The sequence below is a fragment of the Eptatretus burgeri genome, chromosome 3, assembly GCF_056783735.1.
Source record: "Eptatretus burgeri isolate ZD-2024b chromosome 3, Ebu_testis_v1, whole genome shotgun sequence".
Lineage (NCBI taxonomy): Eukaryota > Metazoa > Chordata > Myxini > Myxiniformes > Myxinidae > Eptatretus > Eptatretus burgeri.
The window spans coordinates 72,353,232-72,371,306 of NC_140963.1; the positions used below are offsets into that span (position 1 = coordinate 72,353,232).

General features: G+C 44.2%; 1 protein-coding gene across 1 annotated transcript in view; it reads right to left on the reverse strand.

Annotated features, from left to right (window-relative positions):
* The window catches only part of LOC147030169 (integrin beta-5-like), a 75,859-nt gene extending 61,992 nt beyond the window's left edge, over window positions 1-13,867 (reverse strand). Inside the window, exon 1 of the mRNA XM_085873953.1 lies at window positions 13,714-13,867. Within this exon, the coding sequence (XP_085730079.1) occupies window positions 13,714-13,780 (67 nt within the window). The 5' untranslated portion in view covers window positions 13,781-13,867. The remainder of the gene's footprint in view (window positions 1-13,713) is intronic.
* Between the last annotated feature and the right edge of the window lie 4,208 nt (window positions 13,868-18,075).

Genomic DNA, 18,075 nt, shown 5'->3' on the forward strand with positions numbered 1-18,075 from the left:
CTTAAGTGGCCCGTGTCCGGAGTCGACCTGCGGCGAGGTGTGATCGCCCGGTCTACCCTCCGTGTGGGTACTTAGGTAGGTCGAATTTGGCGAACAACCCTATCCCACCCGGGGGCCGATTGGCACGATCGTGTTGAGGCCGAAAGGCCCACCCGTGACGAGCTCCCGGCGTTAGTCCGAGAGGGTCACGACAGAATTGTCCGTCCGTTGGGCGACGTGCCGCGATTCGAGTTGCGTGGCCGTTCGCTCGCCGGCGGGCGCGAATTCGCAACAATATATATATATATATATATATATATATATATATATATATATATATATATATATATATATATATATATATATATATATATATATATATATATATGTAAATACATGTCTTCTTCTTCTTCTTTCGGCTGCTCCCATTTGGGGTCGCCACAGCGGATCATCCGTATGATCCGCATAGTGATTTGGCACATTTTTTACACCGGATGCCCTTCCTGACGCAACCCTGGTCGCCTCTTGTGACACAGGGATATGGTACACCTATTTTAACCGGGGTATACACCGGCCCAGTATACTGGTACTCATTTCGCCGACCTCAGAAGGATGACAGGCTGAGTCAACCCCCTGGTGTATTAATTCAGTGGCTCAACGGGGCTTGAACTCAGGACCTTTTGGATCCTAAGCCGCTGCCCTAACCACTGCGCCAACACCAGGCATATATGTAAATACATGTATATATGTATATATATGTATATATATATATATATATATATATATATATATATATATATATATATATATATATATATATATATATATATATATATATATATATATATATATATATATATATATATATATATATATATATATATATATATATAATTGGAACCATGCTCTATACAGAGAGTGTTGGTGCTGCTGAAGCAGTTTCCTGGGATGTTGGGAACAATCCCGGACAGGTCGCCACTCCGTCGCAGGTTACTCGAATGGCTCAATTATCCCAGCAAGCTGGTACTCAATTTACTGATCTGGGAAGGATGAAAGGCTGAGTCAACCCTCTGGTGTGTATTAATTCAGCGGCCAATGGGGCTTGAACTCAGGACCCTTCAATCCCAAACCACGACCCAAACCACTGAGCCAACACCAGGCTCAATATATATATATATATATATATATATATATATATATATATATATATATATATATATATATATATATATATATATATATTTTTTTTTTTGGCAAGAAACTTCAGATTGGCTCTCTGCTCACGAATCAAAGCATGACAACTCAGATGAGACAACGTGTAAATCACGACCTGTAAACAATCACAAAATGAGTGCAGTCAATCATATATATATATTGCTGGAATTTTGCGAAAGACTGTGACGCAACCCGTTCATTCAACTTGTTTAAGTGGAGCACACAGCAGGCTCAGTCCCATTACTTTATCGACGGACCTCGGAAGTCAGAGATGGCATCATCACATCTCACAGCACTCTCAGTACCAGAGTACAGTTCAGACATCAGATTGAACAGTTTTGGTGGCACCCCACAAAGACCAAGAATCCTCCAGAGAGCATCCCAATTCACCGAATCAAACGCTTTGAAGAAATCAACATAGGCGGCAAGCAGCCCAGCTGAAACTCTCATCTGCGTTCGGTGAGGACCCGAAGGGCAAGGATATGGTCAATTATAATTGACCTCTTTGGTGTAAAGCTTGACTGCTCTGGGCAATGGCACTCAAGTAGATGGTGGCGAACCCTATCAAGAATTATCCGAGCAAAGTCCTTGCCCGGCACTGAGAGCAGCGTCACCCCTTGGTAGTTGTTACAGTCCTGGCGATCACACTTCCCTTTCCAGAGAGGGACAACAAGGCCCTTCTTCCAGTTAGTTGGGATGATGCCTGTGTTCCAGGTAGAGCACAGAATTGCATGCAACAACATGAGGACAGCATTTCCACCAGCCTTGAGAAGTTCAGCATGGATGCCACAGATCCCAGGAGATGGACTCCATTTCAACCAGTTCACCTCATCCTGTGTTTCCACAAATGAAGGTAGATCACAGGTTATTAGAGGGTCAGCAATAAGGATAGTAACACCACTGACATCCAATTTGACAGCTGGTGGATCTGCCTGGTACAGCCGCTTGAAATGACCGGGCCAGCGGGCCTTCACTTTGGACTCCTCTGTCAAGAGCCCAACACCCTCCGCTCTAACTGCAGTACACCAAGGGCCAGATGGGAGGAACGCAATGTGCGAATTCCCACATAAGCAGGATGAGAATCACTTGATCACAGTTGATACTCTAACCGCTCACAGATTCCTCGCACTCAGGGTTCCTTGTCCACCCTCAGTGCACGTACAGATTTCTGCCTCAACTCCCTGAACAGCTCAGCTCTGCCACAAAGCCTGCCCCTGCGACTCTGCTCAATTGTGTCCATTGTCCCTTGAGAGACAAAATTCTTCTTTGCCCGACGGTGAGTTCAAAGACATTCACGAGCAACATCAAGGATGGTGGTCTTAAAGGCGCTCTACAACTCTTCAGGATTCCCCAAAGCACCCAGACCCCCCCCCAAATCCCCACTCAGCCTGTTCGCCATCTTCTCAGCTACCTTCTCATCCTTGAGCTTGCCACCGCGTACTGCCTCAGCTGAGATGGTACCATTCTCCCGGATTTAAGTTGCAACTTCAGTGTTGCTAACACAACCCTGTGGTTAATATTGAGGAACTGAGCAGTCTGATAGACCCTGCAGTTCTGGATCATCCTCCAGTTACCATCTACGAGCACGTGATCAATCTCCTTTGCCACACCACCAGCGTTAGAATACCAAGTCCAGTGATGAGCCTGTGGGTGCTGAAACCACGAACCAGCCCCCCTACTTCCATGACTTCTTGCAACGTTAAGGAACTTAGTGCAATTTTGGTTCACAGTTCCAGACCCAAGGGGACCAACATGTGTCTCATAACCATCCCAATAAGTGCCAGTCAATGCATAGAAATCCTCCAAGACTCGAAGAATATCTCACCTAGGGCACTGATAAACCACTGACTCGAGCATGGCATAGGATGGCATAGGAGCATGCCATCCTATGGCATAGGAGCATGACCTTCATGGTGAGATCACTTGCCTCAGAAGGAGCATATACAGAGACCAGCGAAATGACACCAAAGGAGTGACGAATCCTTAGTCCCATAATATACTCGTTGTCCGGTGTGACCTCAATTATCATTTGAGGCAGCTTATTGGACACAGCCCCCGCAACTCCTTGGGCATGGTAGCCATGAGCGACCAGACCAATAGTCGTTGTAACCATCCGCCATTATCTCGCCACCATCCGATCTCTGAACTTCAGAGAGTTCTGCAATACCGATGCTCAAACGCTTGAGGTCAGATGATAACAGAGACTGGTGATCATCCTCCATTAGTAATAGTACATTCCAGGTGCTCACCTGAAGGGACCACCTCAGGTTAACCCAAGGAGACCGCCGTTTGGTGGATGACACCTCAGCACCACCCCGCACACACTATCGCAGTCTGACTCAGGAAGGTTTCCCTGTGGTTTTCCTCCTATCATCATAGAGTGGGGGTCCCAAACGCTTTGCCCCAATTCCATCATCCAGTGAGATGCCCTGTGGATGGCAGCTGCACAGGAGGTACTCCCATGGAGTGGGTTTTCAATTTTCTTTGCGTTTTCTTGTGTTTTGAAGAATGAAGGGTTTTACGGTGGCCGGAGTGCAAATCCTGCCACCAACCTCCTAACAACAAAAAAGTAACCCAACTGCAGGAGGACATCCGCAGACACAGTTGGGCACTAGATTTGTATGGCCGTTGGCTCACAAGAAGCGCCTCCACTTTGACAGGTCTTGCTTTTTAATCCTGCTGGGTGTCCATATCATACACCCTCCTCACCAGGAAACCTGATGGCGGAGACGGTTGAGTCGCCGACAACCCGACAATGAAACAGGTTTGTACTGTTTGCATGGTGCCTGCAGCAAGTCGTTGATCTAATCTGGCCTGACCTGACAATAAATGATCAATGACAATAAATGACCTAACCCATGACCAATGTTGCAATTTGACAAACAGATTCTCATTTCTCAACAACAGGTACATCGAAACAACCCAGATCCATTTATTAAATACATCTGTTTTGAAGACCTGGAGGGAAGAGTGGGATTGAAGAGGTGACTGTGGGAGATTGTTCCAAAGGTGGGGAAAAAGGGGTAGTTTTTTTTTTTGGTTGATTTTGGTAGTTTTACCAGAAGGGGGTTGCTGTCAGATTTTGAATACCCTGCAGAAATATGGGGGGGCGGGGCGAGACCAGAGAGGAGACGGTAGAAGACAGAAAGACCACCGACCTGCCTGTGGTGAGGGAGTGAGAGACCCAAAGACTCAACCTCATTGCGGGAGATACCAATGATCCTAAATGCCTTGGTTTCCACAGCGTGAAGCCGAGAAAGGTGAGAGGCAGGAGCACCGGCCTGGTGGGGAGAACAGTACTCCATCAGGCTGTGGACAAAAGCTTTGTCTGTGGTCAGGAGCTCAGGTGTGCCAAGGAAGGACTTTGCATGATGGAGGATGCCCAGTCGGCAACTGTCACGCCACTTGTTTGAGTCCTGTTAGCTGTTGAATTAACACCAGGTGGGGTTGACTCAGCCTGTCATCCTTCCAAGGTCGGCGAAATGAGTACCAGTGTACTGGTAATAGGGGCACAGCATTCGCGGCATAGTTGCTCCCCAACAAAACAATAGCTACCCTGCAGCCAAGCTGCCATATGCAAAAAGAAGATCCAATGGAGATGTTGGAAGCGGGTACAAGTCATTCATGGACAATCTGTATAAATTCCAGGGACTATGATGCACGGTCATGCCTGTGGACATTGAAAGGCTTGATTATAGTACAACCACTTTCTCCCACCCCCGGGCCCCCTCCCTCACTTCCATAAAACAGACACGAATGGCTAATTTGCCTGTATAGCCCCAGGCAAAAAGGCTGCAGTTAGAACTATAGTATATGAGAGTTGTACTCTCATATACTATAGTTGGTAACAGGTCCTACTGCAGTAGTCTGCAGAGAACTACTACAGGAAAGGAATGCTATTTTTGCCTGGGGCAAAAATCTTGTTGTCTAAAATTCAACAACATGAAGCTGAAGTGGGCCATGAAGATGAAAGCCACAAAGGACAAATGAACAGGAAGAGTCCACACATGAAACCCAAGGGAAGAGAGATGGATGAAAACCACTTGTTCCTTTTGTAAAATCGAGAAGGAAATAACAACTTCACGAAGCTTCAACATTTGATGTGGACCAGCTTGTCCATAAGTGCGCATTTCAGCTGCAAGATGCGAAATTTCTCATGAAGTTAGCTCCAGCAGCACGAGAGGAAAATTGTCATGCCAATTGTCCCTCCATCCTATACAGCAGGGCATCAAGTGCTGATAAAAGTATAATTAATGAAGGGCCCGATGCTCGTCTACACGGCATCGTCTTTGTGGAATTAGTGGCAGAGATGGAGAACTACCATGAAGAAGATATTTATCCTTTTTTTTCAAAGTTACTAGATCGGGCTAGTCTATATCAGAATCGACTGTTGCAGTTGAGTGTCAGCAATGATAAGCAGCTTCACAGGAAGAGCCTGAAAGTCAGATTACTGGCAGCATTTCCTGATGTCACGCCATGTTGACCCCACGCACATATGGTCGTGATATTGTTCTCACATTTGAGGAACATCCTCGAAGTGCAGTCAGTAAGGCATGCAGTTACGACGACGACGTGGTGTACTTAGTAAAAGCAGCCCAGCCTGTTCGCAGAGAAATGTTCAATCAAAGGGTTTTTGTGGTTTTTTTTTGTTTTTCCAATGGATCATTCCTGCAAGGCTACCCACAGGTGGACATACCAGCATCCTCCAGGTGGGGTTGAAGGAAGAGTTTCCTCAAGGAAAGGTGGTTCCTCAAGGAAAGAAGGAAGGTGGTTTCCTCAAGGAAAAAAATACTGGCTCTTTTGAACATGATACAATAAGGCCCAATCATTGAATACCAGAAAAATTTGAGCAATTCTTCAAGTACAACTTCTGCCATATCGACTGTTTCAGTTGTTGATGTTCAACGGTGTGAAGAATGCATGCATTTCTCAATCAGCGGGAATGTCGTGTCCCCACCGAGAAGGAGAAACACCTCTTCCGGCATACATCTTAAAAATACATGGTCTCATCAGAAAGAGAAGCCTGGAAGATGCACTCCAGTCTGAATTATGTGTCATACGAACGACCTCTCAAAAGAACGACAGACATGGTAAATGGCATGGTCAAGCATGATCAATGATCAATGATCAATAAAATCAATCGATTTTACAAAAGAAACAAGTGGTTTTCATCCATCTCTCTTCCCTTGGGTTTCATGTGTGGACTCTTCCTGTTCATTTGTCCTTTGTGGCTTTCATCTTCATGGCCCACTTCAGCTTCATGTTGTTGATCAATGATCAAGCATGATCATGGTCAAGGTCAAGCAAAACGACAGACATGGTCAAGCAATTTGTGGGCAGAAAATGTGGTATGCCCACCAAAAATGTGAACTGGTCTTTTGTGAATGTGAAATGTGAAAATTATATTTCCTTCTTAAAGATATCTATTTATATTTTTGAAAAAATACAAAAGTTGACGTTATTTGGACGATTGTGATTGTCTCGTTCTGATAACTTTTTGAACGGTCCTCTGAATACTGTGCGAACAATAACCCATTGTTGGGCTGTTGATTGGATCTGTAATGGACTGCAAGAGCTTTCACCATTGCATTATTTTCCAATTTCCACAAAAATTAATTTACATTTTGAACTGCCATTGCTGTTTCTTCTTTTTTTCTCCAATATTTTTTTTTTTATTCTGATATTTCATGTTCGTGTACGAGTTTGGACCATCGTCGGACGCATGATGGTCCGATGAGATCTGGATGAGCGACGGTTCAGTAACAACAAGTGGTTTCTGTGATCCTTCATTTCTCATGAAACTACAACGGCACTCAGTGGAGTGCATACCTCCGCCAGTTTGCACAGTTTACATTTTCTATCCCACTGATAGACCGGATCTGGATGCGAACCTTAACCAAAATCGAATCGGCTTGTTCTTGTAACCGACCCAACTCATCCACCAAGTTTTGTCATAATTCGTCCAGAACTTTTTGAACTATCATTCTCTCTATAGTTTTTGGCCGTATCTCTCAATGATGAAGAATCACTTCAAAAATTCCAGTAGTCGGATCCAGATCCGGATCTTCACCAAAAAAACCGAAGCAATTCTTCCTTTTCACAAACCCAACCTATCCACTAAGTTTCATCCGAATCCGTCCACAACTTTTTGAGATATCGCCAGAACTGTAGGGTCTACAACCTCCAGCGCCTCCAGTGACTACTGACAATAACTTTGCCAATCTCCTTTGCCACACCACTAGCATTGGAATACTAAATCCAGCGATGTGGCTGTGGGCGGTGAAACCATGAACCAGACACCCTAAGTCCATGAGATCTCACAAAGTCAAGGAAATTAGTGCTTTCCTGGTTCCAGACCCGTGGGAACCAACACATCTCACAACCATCCCTCTCAGTGCCAGTCAATGCATTGAAATCCCCCAATACAAGGCAAGAAGAATATCTCACTTGGGGCACCGTCCTATTAAAGACTTAAGCACGGCATAGAATGTCTCCTTCTCAGTGAGATAAGTCTCCTCAGTCAGAGCATATACAGAGACCAGGGGAATGACACCCAAGGAGTGATGAACCCTCACTCTCATAATAAGCTTGTTCGCCGGTGTTACCTCGATTACCTAAGGAGTCAGCTTGTTGGACACAGCTGTAGGAACTCCCTGGGAATTGTAACCATCAGAGTGACCAGACCAATAGTAGGTGTAACCACCCACATGATCTCACCAATATCCGGTGTTTTAACCTCAGAAATGGTGCAATACTGATGGTCAGATGCTGGAGCTCAGATGACAGCAGAGACAGGTGATCATCCTCTCAGAGTAAAGAGATTCCAGACACCCACCCACCGGGACTGCCTCTGGTTAACCTAAGGAGACCGCCGTCTGGTGGAAGACATCTCGGCACCACCCCAACACACACCACCACAACCCCGCCCCACAGGGATGCCCCATTGTTCCCCCTCCTCTCGAAAAATGGGGGTCCCAAAGGCTTTTTCCCAGTCCTGTCATCCGGTGAGCTGCCCTGTAAAGGACACTTGTACAGGAGGTACTCCCATGAAGTGGGTTCTTTTTGTGTGTGTGTGTGTGTGTGTGTGTGTGTGTGTGTGTGTGTGTGTGTGTGTGTGTGTGTGTGTGTGTGTTGCATAATGAAGTGTTTCACAGTGGCCGTAGAGCAAATCCTGCCACCAACCTCCGAGAAATGGGTAACCCAACTGCAGGAGGATGTCCGTGGTCACCGTTGGGTATCAGATATGGATGGCAGTTGGCTCACTTGGACCTTCTCCACTCTTACCGGTTTTGTCCCCCAATCTAGTGTGAACTGTCATCCCCAAAATGTAATTTTCCTATATATATATATATATATATATATATATATATATATATATATATATATATATATATATATATATATTTTGTGTTAATGAATGGAGGTGTGATGTGCAGTACTTCAGGAATAGTTATCTTTTGCCTTCATATTGATTTTTATCTTCTATTGAGTGTTGACTGTCCTGTGTAAGATTATGGTGAAAACAAAAGAATACTTTGGAAAAACAGCGATGGAAAAACTAGAACACTCGGTAGAGCGCGTACCTCCACCTGGCTGAACAGTTTACGTTTTGTATTCCACTGATTGGTCAGATCTGCATGTTGTTCTTGTCACCGAACCAACTCATCCACCGAATCCGTCCACAACTTTTTGAGATATCGTGCTATATATCGTTTTTGGCCCTATCTCTCAATAGTGAAGAATCACATTAAAAATTATCAGACCCGGATCCGGATCTTCACCAAAATCTAATCAGTTCGTCCTTGTCACACACCCAACCTCTCAACTAAGTTTCATCCGAATCGGTCCACAATTTTTTTGAGATATCCTGCACACAAACAAACAAACAGGAGTGAAAACATGACCTCTGCCCACCTTTTGTGGCGGAGGTTCTGGTAATTATTTAAACAAAATAAAATGAGAAAGTAGAACAATACAAAAGAAAAGAAAACTGAAAATCCATCTCCGAGATCTTAAACCTCATGACATGATTTCATCTTCAACTCCCTGACCCCTCAATCCACCCTAAACATCCTTCAAAAAATCCCAGCCTTGAATAGCATGAATTCACAGCTTCATAAGTATCATAAAAAATAGTGATCGGGTCACAGGGTCAGTAGTGATATTGTGGGTGTCCCTCTCCATACAGACAAGCAGATTAATTCAAGTTATACACTAAACTAATATTGATGAAGGAAATAAATATGAATGTAGGACAGCGCCCCCCCCCCCCCAGTCCTCTTCCCACCCACTCCCCCAACAATAACTTTGTAGCCCTCCATACACTCCCGGAGATAACCATGACCATTCTTACATGGCTCACTGTGCAGATTGCCGCACATGTGATGATCAGTTAGTATTTGGTGTTTTAATCGTCGAACCAATAAATACCAGGGTAACCATCATGTTGAGGGGTGGAACATAACCCCCAGTACATTCCATCCCTGGGTGGTTTGAAAGTGGCTCGGCATGGTCATCCGTGCTAATTTTCATGCTTTTATTCACATCAAATGCATTTTCTTTTACTATCTGCTTGGCTAAGAGCAAAGCTTTGCAGCAGGAACACATGAATCCAAGCACAAAATCATTCCATAAAACTGAGTAGGTGCTCAAAAGGTTAACATCTGGAACCAAATAATAAGAGAAAGAACAAATCAATAAATGGATCAAATGAAGGCGTTGAATGATTGAGGTATGCGAGCTGCCGTGAGAAGCAAGGAGAAACTAATGTTTTGGGCATTGACCCTTCGTTGATATGAAGCCTGGACATATATTATTATCTGTCCTGTCAATCTAGCCTGGCTATATATCTGTTCATTAATCAGGACGAAGGATTAAAGCCCGAATTGTCAACTTCTATTGCTTCCCACGGTGGTTAGCACATCCCAATGAAGGTACTATTAATTTGATCGATTGTTCTACCGGTCCGCCAACGTACAACAACAACACTATAGCCTTCAACATCACCACTAGTTCTTTACTCCATGAATAAATTTGTCTTATAAAGGAAAAGTGCCAACAGAGTTGTCCTCAACCCACTCCTCATTACCATCCCCGTTCGGTTTCATGGTACATTTGGTTTGACCCTGCACGCGCCGCTTGTTTTTACCTGAAATTTGAATGGTAATTGAAGCAATTTGCTTTCTTCCATCATGAGTAGTGATGCCAGCAGTTCCTCAATTTCAAGAGGTGCAGTGAAAAAAAAAAAGAAAACGATTGTTGCAAAAAATATATATGGATAACCAGATCTACTACAAGTACTGCCACCCGAAGTAGGGTCGGCCAAGGGCGAAATATTTTCCCCAAGTTTGTCACAAACAGGCCGGAAGCCAGGCCGTGAAATCTCCTTACAGGTGAAAAGGGAGTTCAACTGGAGCTAGTTATGGCAGGAATTTGGAATTTGTTAATGGTGCTGGAGATAACTCACCTACTTTTCACAAACGACCCTGTGGGATATTTAACATCCACCAACTAATGGTAGCAGAGATGGGATGCTGAGTTTAACATCCATCTGAGTGTCAGAAACTATTTGTGATCATCTGACTGTTTATACTGAGGTTGGCGATTGAATATGCCTGGTGTTGGCTTAATGGTTCGGGTGGAAGGCTTGGGATACCAGGGTCCTGAGTTCAAATCCTGCTCAGCCATTGAATTAATGCCAGGTGGGGTTGACTCAAACTGTCATGCTTCTGAGGTCGGCAAAACTGAGTATCAGCTTGCTGGGATGATTGAGCCATTTGAGTATCCTGTGTTGGAGTGGTGACCTGTCCAAGATTGTGTTCAATAGTCCAGGAGACTGTTTTGGCAGCACCGACGTGCTGCACAGAGTATGGTCCCAATGGATATGTGCCGATTTAGCAGTCCTGGACAGGTGGCGACTGCATTGCAGTTGCTGCTGAAGGAGTCGTGAACCAGGCCAGGGATTTCAGAATTTGGAAATGGTACCGGCACAAAAATACCAAGGATCGTTCAAACTGATGGTTTACCTTTTTCACAAGGTACTTTGGGATATTTTGATTTCCATAAGTTCTGTCTGGCTTCTAAAGAATGATGTATTCAGAATCCTTGGCAGGAATACCAGCAATTTGATGACAGTGGGAGACTAATAAATTCCAGAAGCCGCTGCATCATCATCAGAATTGTTAAGGATTCTGAGGGCACGTGACAACTGATGGAGCACCGGTCCACAGTTGGGAGGCATAATCTATGGAGCTGAGGATTAATATTTTGTGCAAAACAATCTGAAGGATGTTCCGCTAAATTATATATTACAGGAGGAGTTTTCAAAAATGTCTGGGATAGGAACTGGGATAAGAACATCAGGAGACATAAGTGTATTTCTATATATATATATACATGAAATACAAGGACATTAGTAGACAATAGACCTATCAACATCGTGCATGGGATATAAACACGGGACCCTTGAGTCATGAGGAAAGTGCTCACAAAGGAATATTTACAACATTAAAAAGGTCAAAAACACCAGTTTGAGCCATATAATTAACCTCCGCCATCGAACATGGATGGAGGTTACTGTTTTCACCCCTTTCTGTTCGTTTGTTATCTTGCCAAACGAAGAGCGTTTTGCAAGATCTGTTTTTTCATCGGTTTGTTTGTGTATTTATTTTTTTGTTACAATTGATTTTCAAGTTTCAACTAGCTCTGTAGATCACAGTTTTTGTGCAATTGCTCTCAAACTTGATATGTATACTCGTGAGTGCAATAGCTTTCCGACACACAAAATGTTGAATGTCAAGGTCAAAGGTCAAGGTCACCAGAAGGTCAAACATCAAAATCAATGAAACCCTTAACTTTTGAGTAATTTTTATCGGATCATCTCCAAACTTGGTGGATATATAGTATATCGATAGGCGCTCAGCTGATTAGTTTTTGGTGGCGATCGGCCTTGACCTTCATGGTTAGCTCCTTAGGTCGAAGTTGACAATCATGAAGGTAATTTTTAAATCTTTGACTAACAATATCGAGTAGTACCTCAACTTGAAGCCCAAGAAGAGTGCTTTTCAGATATAGCTATAATTTGACGACAGAATCTTTTGCTGACGTCATTGACGATATAAATATTTTTGTTTTTGGCAAGATAACCTTCAGCCTATGGCTGAGGTTCAGACTAGTTTGTTTGTTTGTTTGTGAACAGTATTACGGAAAAACTCCTCGACGGATTTCAACGAAACTTGGTGGGGGTGGGGGGGGTTAGGTCTGGTCCAAGGATCATGCCATTAGATTTTGGACTTGGTCCAAAATCCAATATGGCCGCTATGGCGGCCAATTTGAAAAAATATTTGAAATTTTTTTTTTTGCATTTCTACATGTTTTAAGTGATTTACAACCCCCCCCCCAAAAAAAAATTGTTTGAGAAAAAAAAATTTGCAAATTTTTTTCAACAAAATTTCGATTTTTTTTTTGCATTTCTACATGTTATAAGTGATTTCCAAAAAAAAAAAACATGCCAAAATTATAATTGCGGCTGATTTTGGAACTTCAGGTGGATATACCCACGTAAAATCAATTTGTGTCTCAAGGAATCTAGTTATGACGAATGAATTGAGTACGTAAAAGTTAAAAGTAAAAGGGAAAGTTGCAAACTATAACTCTGTGACCACTGTTGACGTCAAATTGAATGAATAGGATATCAGGTTCACTTGAGTGACCTAGCAGTATTGGCGGCGGAGGTTTTGCACTCTAGCGAGCGCTCCCCCTCTAGTTATAATGTGAATAAAGAGCATCTCGACATTAATCAAATGGAAGACTAAATACTGCATTCAAGTCATCAGAAGGAACCCGAAGAAGTAGTCATCAGGAGGAACCTGGATAGGATTCGGGTTTCAGCCGCTACTCTAGAACCCTCAAACCAATCCAGGCGCAGCCAAGTGAGCCGTACAGAAAAAATTCTGCACAAATTCACTTTTCCTTAGAGAGATAGATTAACGAAAGAGAGAAATAGTGAGTTGAAAGAGATAAAAGATAAGAAAAAAGCTAAAATTAGAATGAATAAAGATATTTGTGAAAAAAGTAGAAAGAAGTGTGAAAGGAACAACGAACAAAGATGTTGATAAGAATCCGGATAGATAGATTTCAGCAGTTACTCCCCAGGCTCAAACAGCAACAACAGGTACAAGCCACCAGAGGTCCTTCAGTGGGGAAGCACGGTCAACACATCATCAGGATATAGTAGATAGTACACAAGAACAATATTATACAGGACAGTACAATGAAAAATTTCCTGTATAACTATCAAAGGCAAATGCAGAAGATGAAAAAGTTGGTAAAACACCTTGAATTTGCCTGTTTCGTGAGGAGTGACCTCTGTTTCTCGCCCACACATGCGATCAAACACTGAGCACGTAAAACATTTGCCATGTTATTATTCTTACAAGGTGTAGGAAAAGTACACTCAAGAGGCATTTGTATGTATGACTCCAAAAGTCTTGCTAACATTCACAGCTCGAAAGCACTCACCATTTATGGGGCAAACAGTCATGCCAAACAGGTAAGCTGCCATCATCAAGACACCGCACGCAGTCATTTTGACGACCTTTACAGAACAAAAGCATAAACTACATGTTATTAAACATTCCAGTTTGCCTCAGTGCTGGGGGAAGTTGTGCCTTCGTGCGTAATCACGAGTCTTCAATTCCTGGAAATTGTTTTGCTCCTCCTAAACTCAGCTCTATCATCCCCAGCAGATGCTGCATGTCCCACCCAGGCCTCCCATCCTTATTACGAGGCTTCCTGACTCCGATGCAAGAGTGCAAACACTGATGATACGGTCAGACGTCAAAAGAGGAGCAAAAGTATGACGTCATGCTTTGAAAGTTATGAATTTCATGCAATTTTCAAATCAAAATCTCCAACACCTGCTGAGGTATCTACAAACGTTTGACCCACTCACTTTGAATGAGATAAGTTAGGTGAGAGGGAACGTGCTTGTGTAAAGTGTTGAAATTATTTTTTTACGCGACATTTGTTGCATGCTTTAAAAGTACACGTTGATGTCGTTGTCGTTCGTCTTTCAGCTGCTCCCATGAGGGGTCGCCACAGTGGATCATCCGTTATGATCCGCATACTGATTTGGCACAGGTTTTATGCCGGATGCCCTTCCTGACGCAACCCTGGTCGCCTCTTACGACACAGGGATAAGGATTGAGTTTCGCCATGATTCCGGGCTGCCCTACATCCTCTCATAGCGCGGCCCAGCGTAGAGCTCCCGTCCTCAAGCGATCCTCCAACCCAAGCCTCCAAGTAGCCAGATTACAGGCGCACGCCACTACGCCCGGTTAAAAAGTACACGTTGATGTGGAAGAGTAATTACAATGTTTGTCTGAATGTTGAGCGAACTGGGAATGTAGTAGCTTCCTTATGGTTGTATCAGGAAAGAATCTGCAAAAAATGATTCAATAATGTGATTCTGTGCTGACACAATGAGGTTACAACCACAACCTAAAGAGTGGAGAAGTTGGAAGAGGTTTGCAGTGTGGAGGTCTTCCTTGTGAGGAATTGCTCTTCCACTGTCACTCCCACGAGGAACACATGCCCTTCACCAGGACCGGGACCTCCAGCAGGAATCACATTTGAACCCACATGACTTTTACTAAACACATACAAACCAAAGCCAAAGTTGAGCAAAAACTCAACACACTCGGGGCACTAACTAATACTAAATTTCGTCAACAAAAGGAATCCATAACCACAATCTATAAACAGTTTATGTGAACTACTATCAACGATGCCAGCCACAGCTGAGGAGGAGGAGGAGATTGGGACCATACTCTGTGCAGAGCGTTGGTGCTGCTTAAGCAGTCTCCTTGGCTACTGGACACAATCCTGGACGGTCGCCACTCCGACACAGTATACCAGCATGCTGGTACTCATTTTGCCGACTTCGGAAGGATGACAGGTCGAGCTAACCCCACCTGGTATTAATTCAACAGCTGAGCGGGATTTGAAGTCAGCAACTCAGGACCTTGGGATCCAAAGCCCCTCACCCTAACTATTAAGCCAACAACAGGCAGGACCCGAGGAACACCCAGCAGAGATCTTACCATATCCAAAACAAATGTGCTAAAACTTCAACAAACCCAAAACAAAGGACTCAGAATCATCCCAGGCTGTATCTAACCCTCTGCCGTGACATCCCTCATCATTTAGACAAACAGAGTGCAGCCCCTTCCCTCTCGTCAGACCTTGACAAAAACCACAAACTGGTCAAACACTTGGAATACATCTTTCCATCCTGACAAATCTCACACTCTCACCATCTCTCTCTGAAAGGACCGGCTGGCAAACCCCCCATATGCTCTCTTAACAATCCTCTTGAGGACATTCAGTTATTCATACTCCTGGGTCTCACTTTGAGCCATGAATCATTCATGGGAAAACCACATTTCAAAGTTGGCCTCCAAAGTCAGCTGCCGACTGAGCATCCTCTGTCATACAAAGTCCTTCCTTGGCACACCTGAACTCCCATCCACCTACAATTCCTTCATCCACAGCTTGATGGAATACTGCTCTCCCCTCTGGGCTGGCTCCCCAGCCTCACATCCTGCTCTGCTTGACACCATAGAAACCAAGGTCTTCAAGATTATTGGAAACTCCCGCGATGAAGCCGAGTCTATGGGCTTATTACATCGCCATCACAGACAGGTCGGTGGTCTCTCTAACTTCTACCACCTCCTCTCTGGTCTTGCACCCTCTGCTCTTTCCATGCTTTGTCCCCCCCCCCGAATTTCGAAGTTTCTGCAGGGCTCACACTGTCCACCATCAACCCCCTTGTGCTGAAACTACTTAAATCCAGGATCACTGCTCACCTCCACTAATTTGTTCTACCCTGGTTAACTCCACTCCAAGCCCTCCTCCTTTCAAATTTACAGTTTTCCCTCCTGAGAGTTTCCTTCCGCATCCATCTTGTCCACCTCATGCAGAAGATATTGGGAAAATGACAGAGGAAAAAAAGAAGAGATGCACAAGGTTTTTTTGTTTTTTGTTGTAAGTGGGGGAGAATAGGAAAACGTTGAAAAGGCAGAAAGGACAAAAAAAAAATTTGCTTTGCATGTGCGGGGTGAAAAAAAGTTACTTCGTAAGATGGTTCATTCTTTATTAAGTATCACAATTATGATTATTTTCTCCAACAAAGAGCTGGCTGTTGTGGGACTCCATCGAGTCCACATCACCTGGAGGTGAGGTCAGGAATTCATAATTTGTTGAGGGTGCTGGTGATAACTCACATACTTTTCGCGAAGGACACCATGAGGTCTTTAATGTCAATCAAATAATGCCGGTAGACAGAATCCTGGAATGGCGTCCATAAGAGGGATGGCACACACATTGATGAATCATCCTGCCTCTGAAACACCAGGATGACAGTTTATAGCTGGGTCAGGATTTGAAACCCAGACTTGACTGGTTGGAGGAGAGTGTTTTGAACTAGGTCATCGTTCCAGCCCATCAAATCCCAAAAAGGATCTGAATGGATGGGAAACTATAACTGCCGGGCCCCCATTACCCCCCCCCACCCCCCACTTCGCCCTGGTTTGTGCACATTTTGGAGTCTCCAAAACTGAAGGGGATTTCATGTAGCAACATTGCAAGTAATAGAATCGTTCAATAATGTAGATTCTCTTTTGAGCTCACCCTGAATGTAGATCCGGGGAGCTTGTGGGATGGCGCATCGTCCGTCCGTCCGTCAGTCCATCCGTCCATAGACGCTTGCAACTTTTTCTCTGAAACTACACATAGGATTTCAATGAAACTTTACCATAACGTCCATCACCATGTAAGTACAAAAGCTTGTTCACGGCATTAAAAAAATCGATGTCGAAGAGGGTCTACGGGGGTGGGAGGGATTGCCCCCCAAAATAAGTATTTGCTTTCTTTTCCGAAACTACATGCACAATTCCGATGAAACTTGACCACCACCTTACTCATTCGCGATGTACCAAAGTTTGTTCACAGCAACAACAACAACAAAAAAACTCCATTGGTATTTACTTTCTTCTCCATTACATATTTGTGGGTCATCCATGCCTTCTAGTAGTTGCCTGGTTATCTTATCCAGCCACTAGCAGGTGAGCACCCAGGGGTATTAACCTTATGTTTTTTTGATGCTTTGTGAGGATTTTGTTTTTTAGTTTATCTGGAATTCGAATTATATGGGCTATGGGCTTATCACTTCACAATCGCAGACAGGTCAGTGGTCTCTCTATCGTCTACCGCCTCCTTTCTGGTCTTGCACCCTCTGCTCTTTCCGTGCTTTGTCCCCCCCCCCCGCCCCCACTGTTCCGGAGGGCTCACATGGTCTACCATCAACACTTTCACTGGGAAGGTAGTGGCAGCCACCCATTTTAACCAAAGAACCCAGCATAACCAAGGCACCCAGCATCATCAAGCCACCTTGCATAACCAAGTTACCCAGCAACACCAAACCCCCAAGCATAACCAAACTACCCAGCATAACCAAACCAACCAACCCCACTAAAGCACCTAGCATCACCAAACCACCCAGCATAACCAAACCACCCAGCATCACCAAACCAACCAACCCAACTGAAGCAGCCAGCATCACCAAACCACCCAGCATCACCAAACCACCCAGCATCACCAAACCACCCAGCATAACCAAACCACCCAGCATCACCAAACCACCCAGCATCACCAAACCACCCAGCATCACCAAACCACCCAGCATCACCAAACCACCCAGCATAACCAAACCACCCAGCATCACCAAACCAACCAACCCAACTGAAGCAGCCAGCATCACCAAACCACCCACCATAACAAAACCAGGCCGAGGATAAGTTTCTTCAAACGTACCAAGAGTGC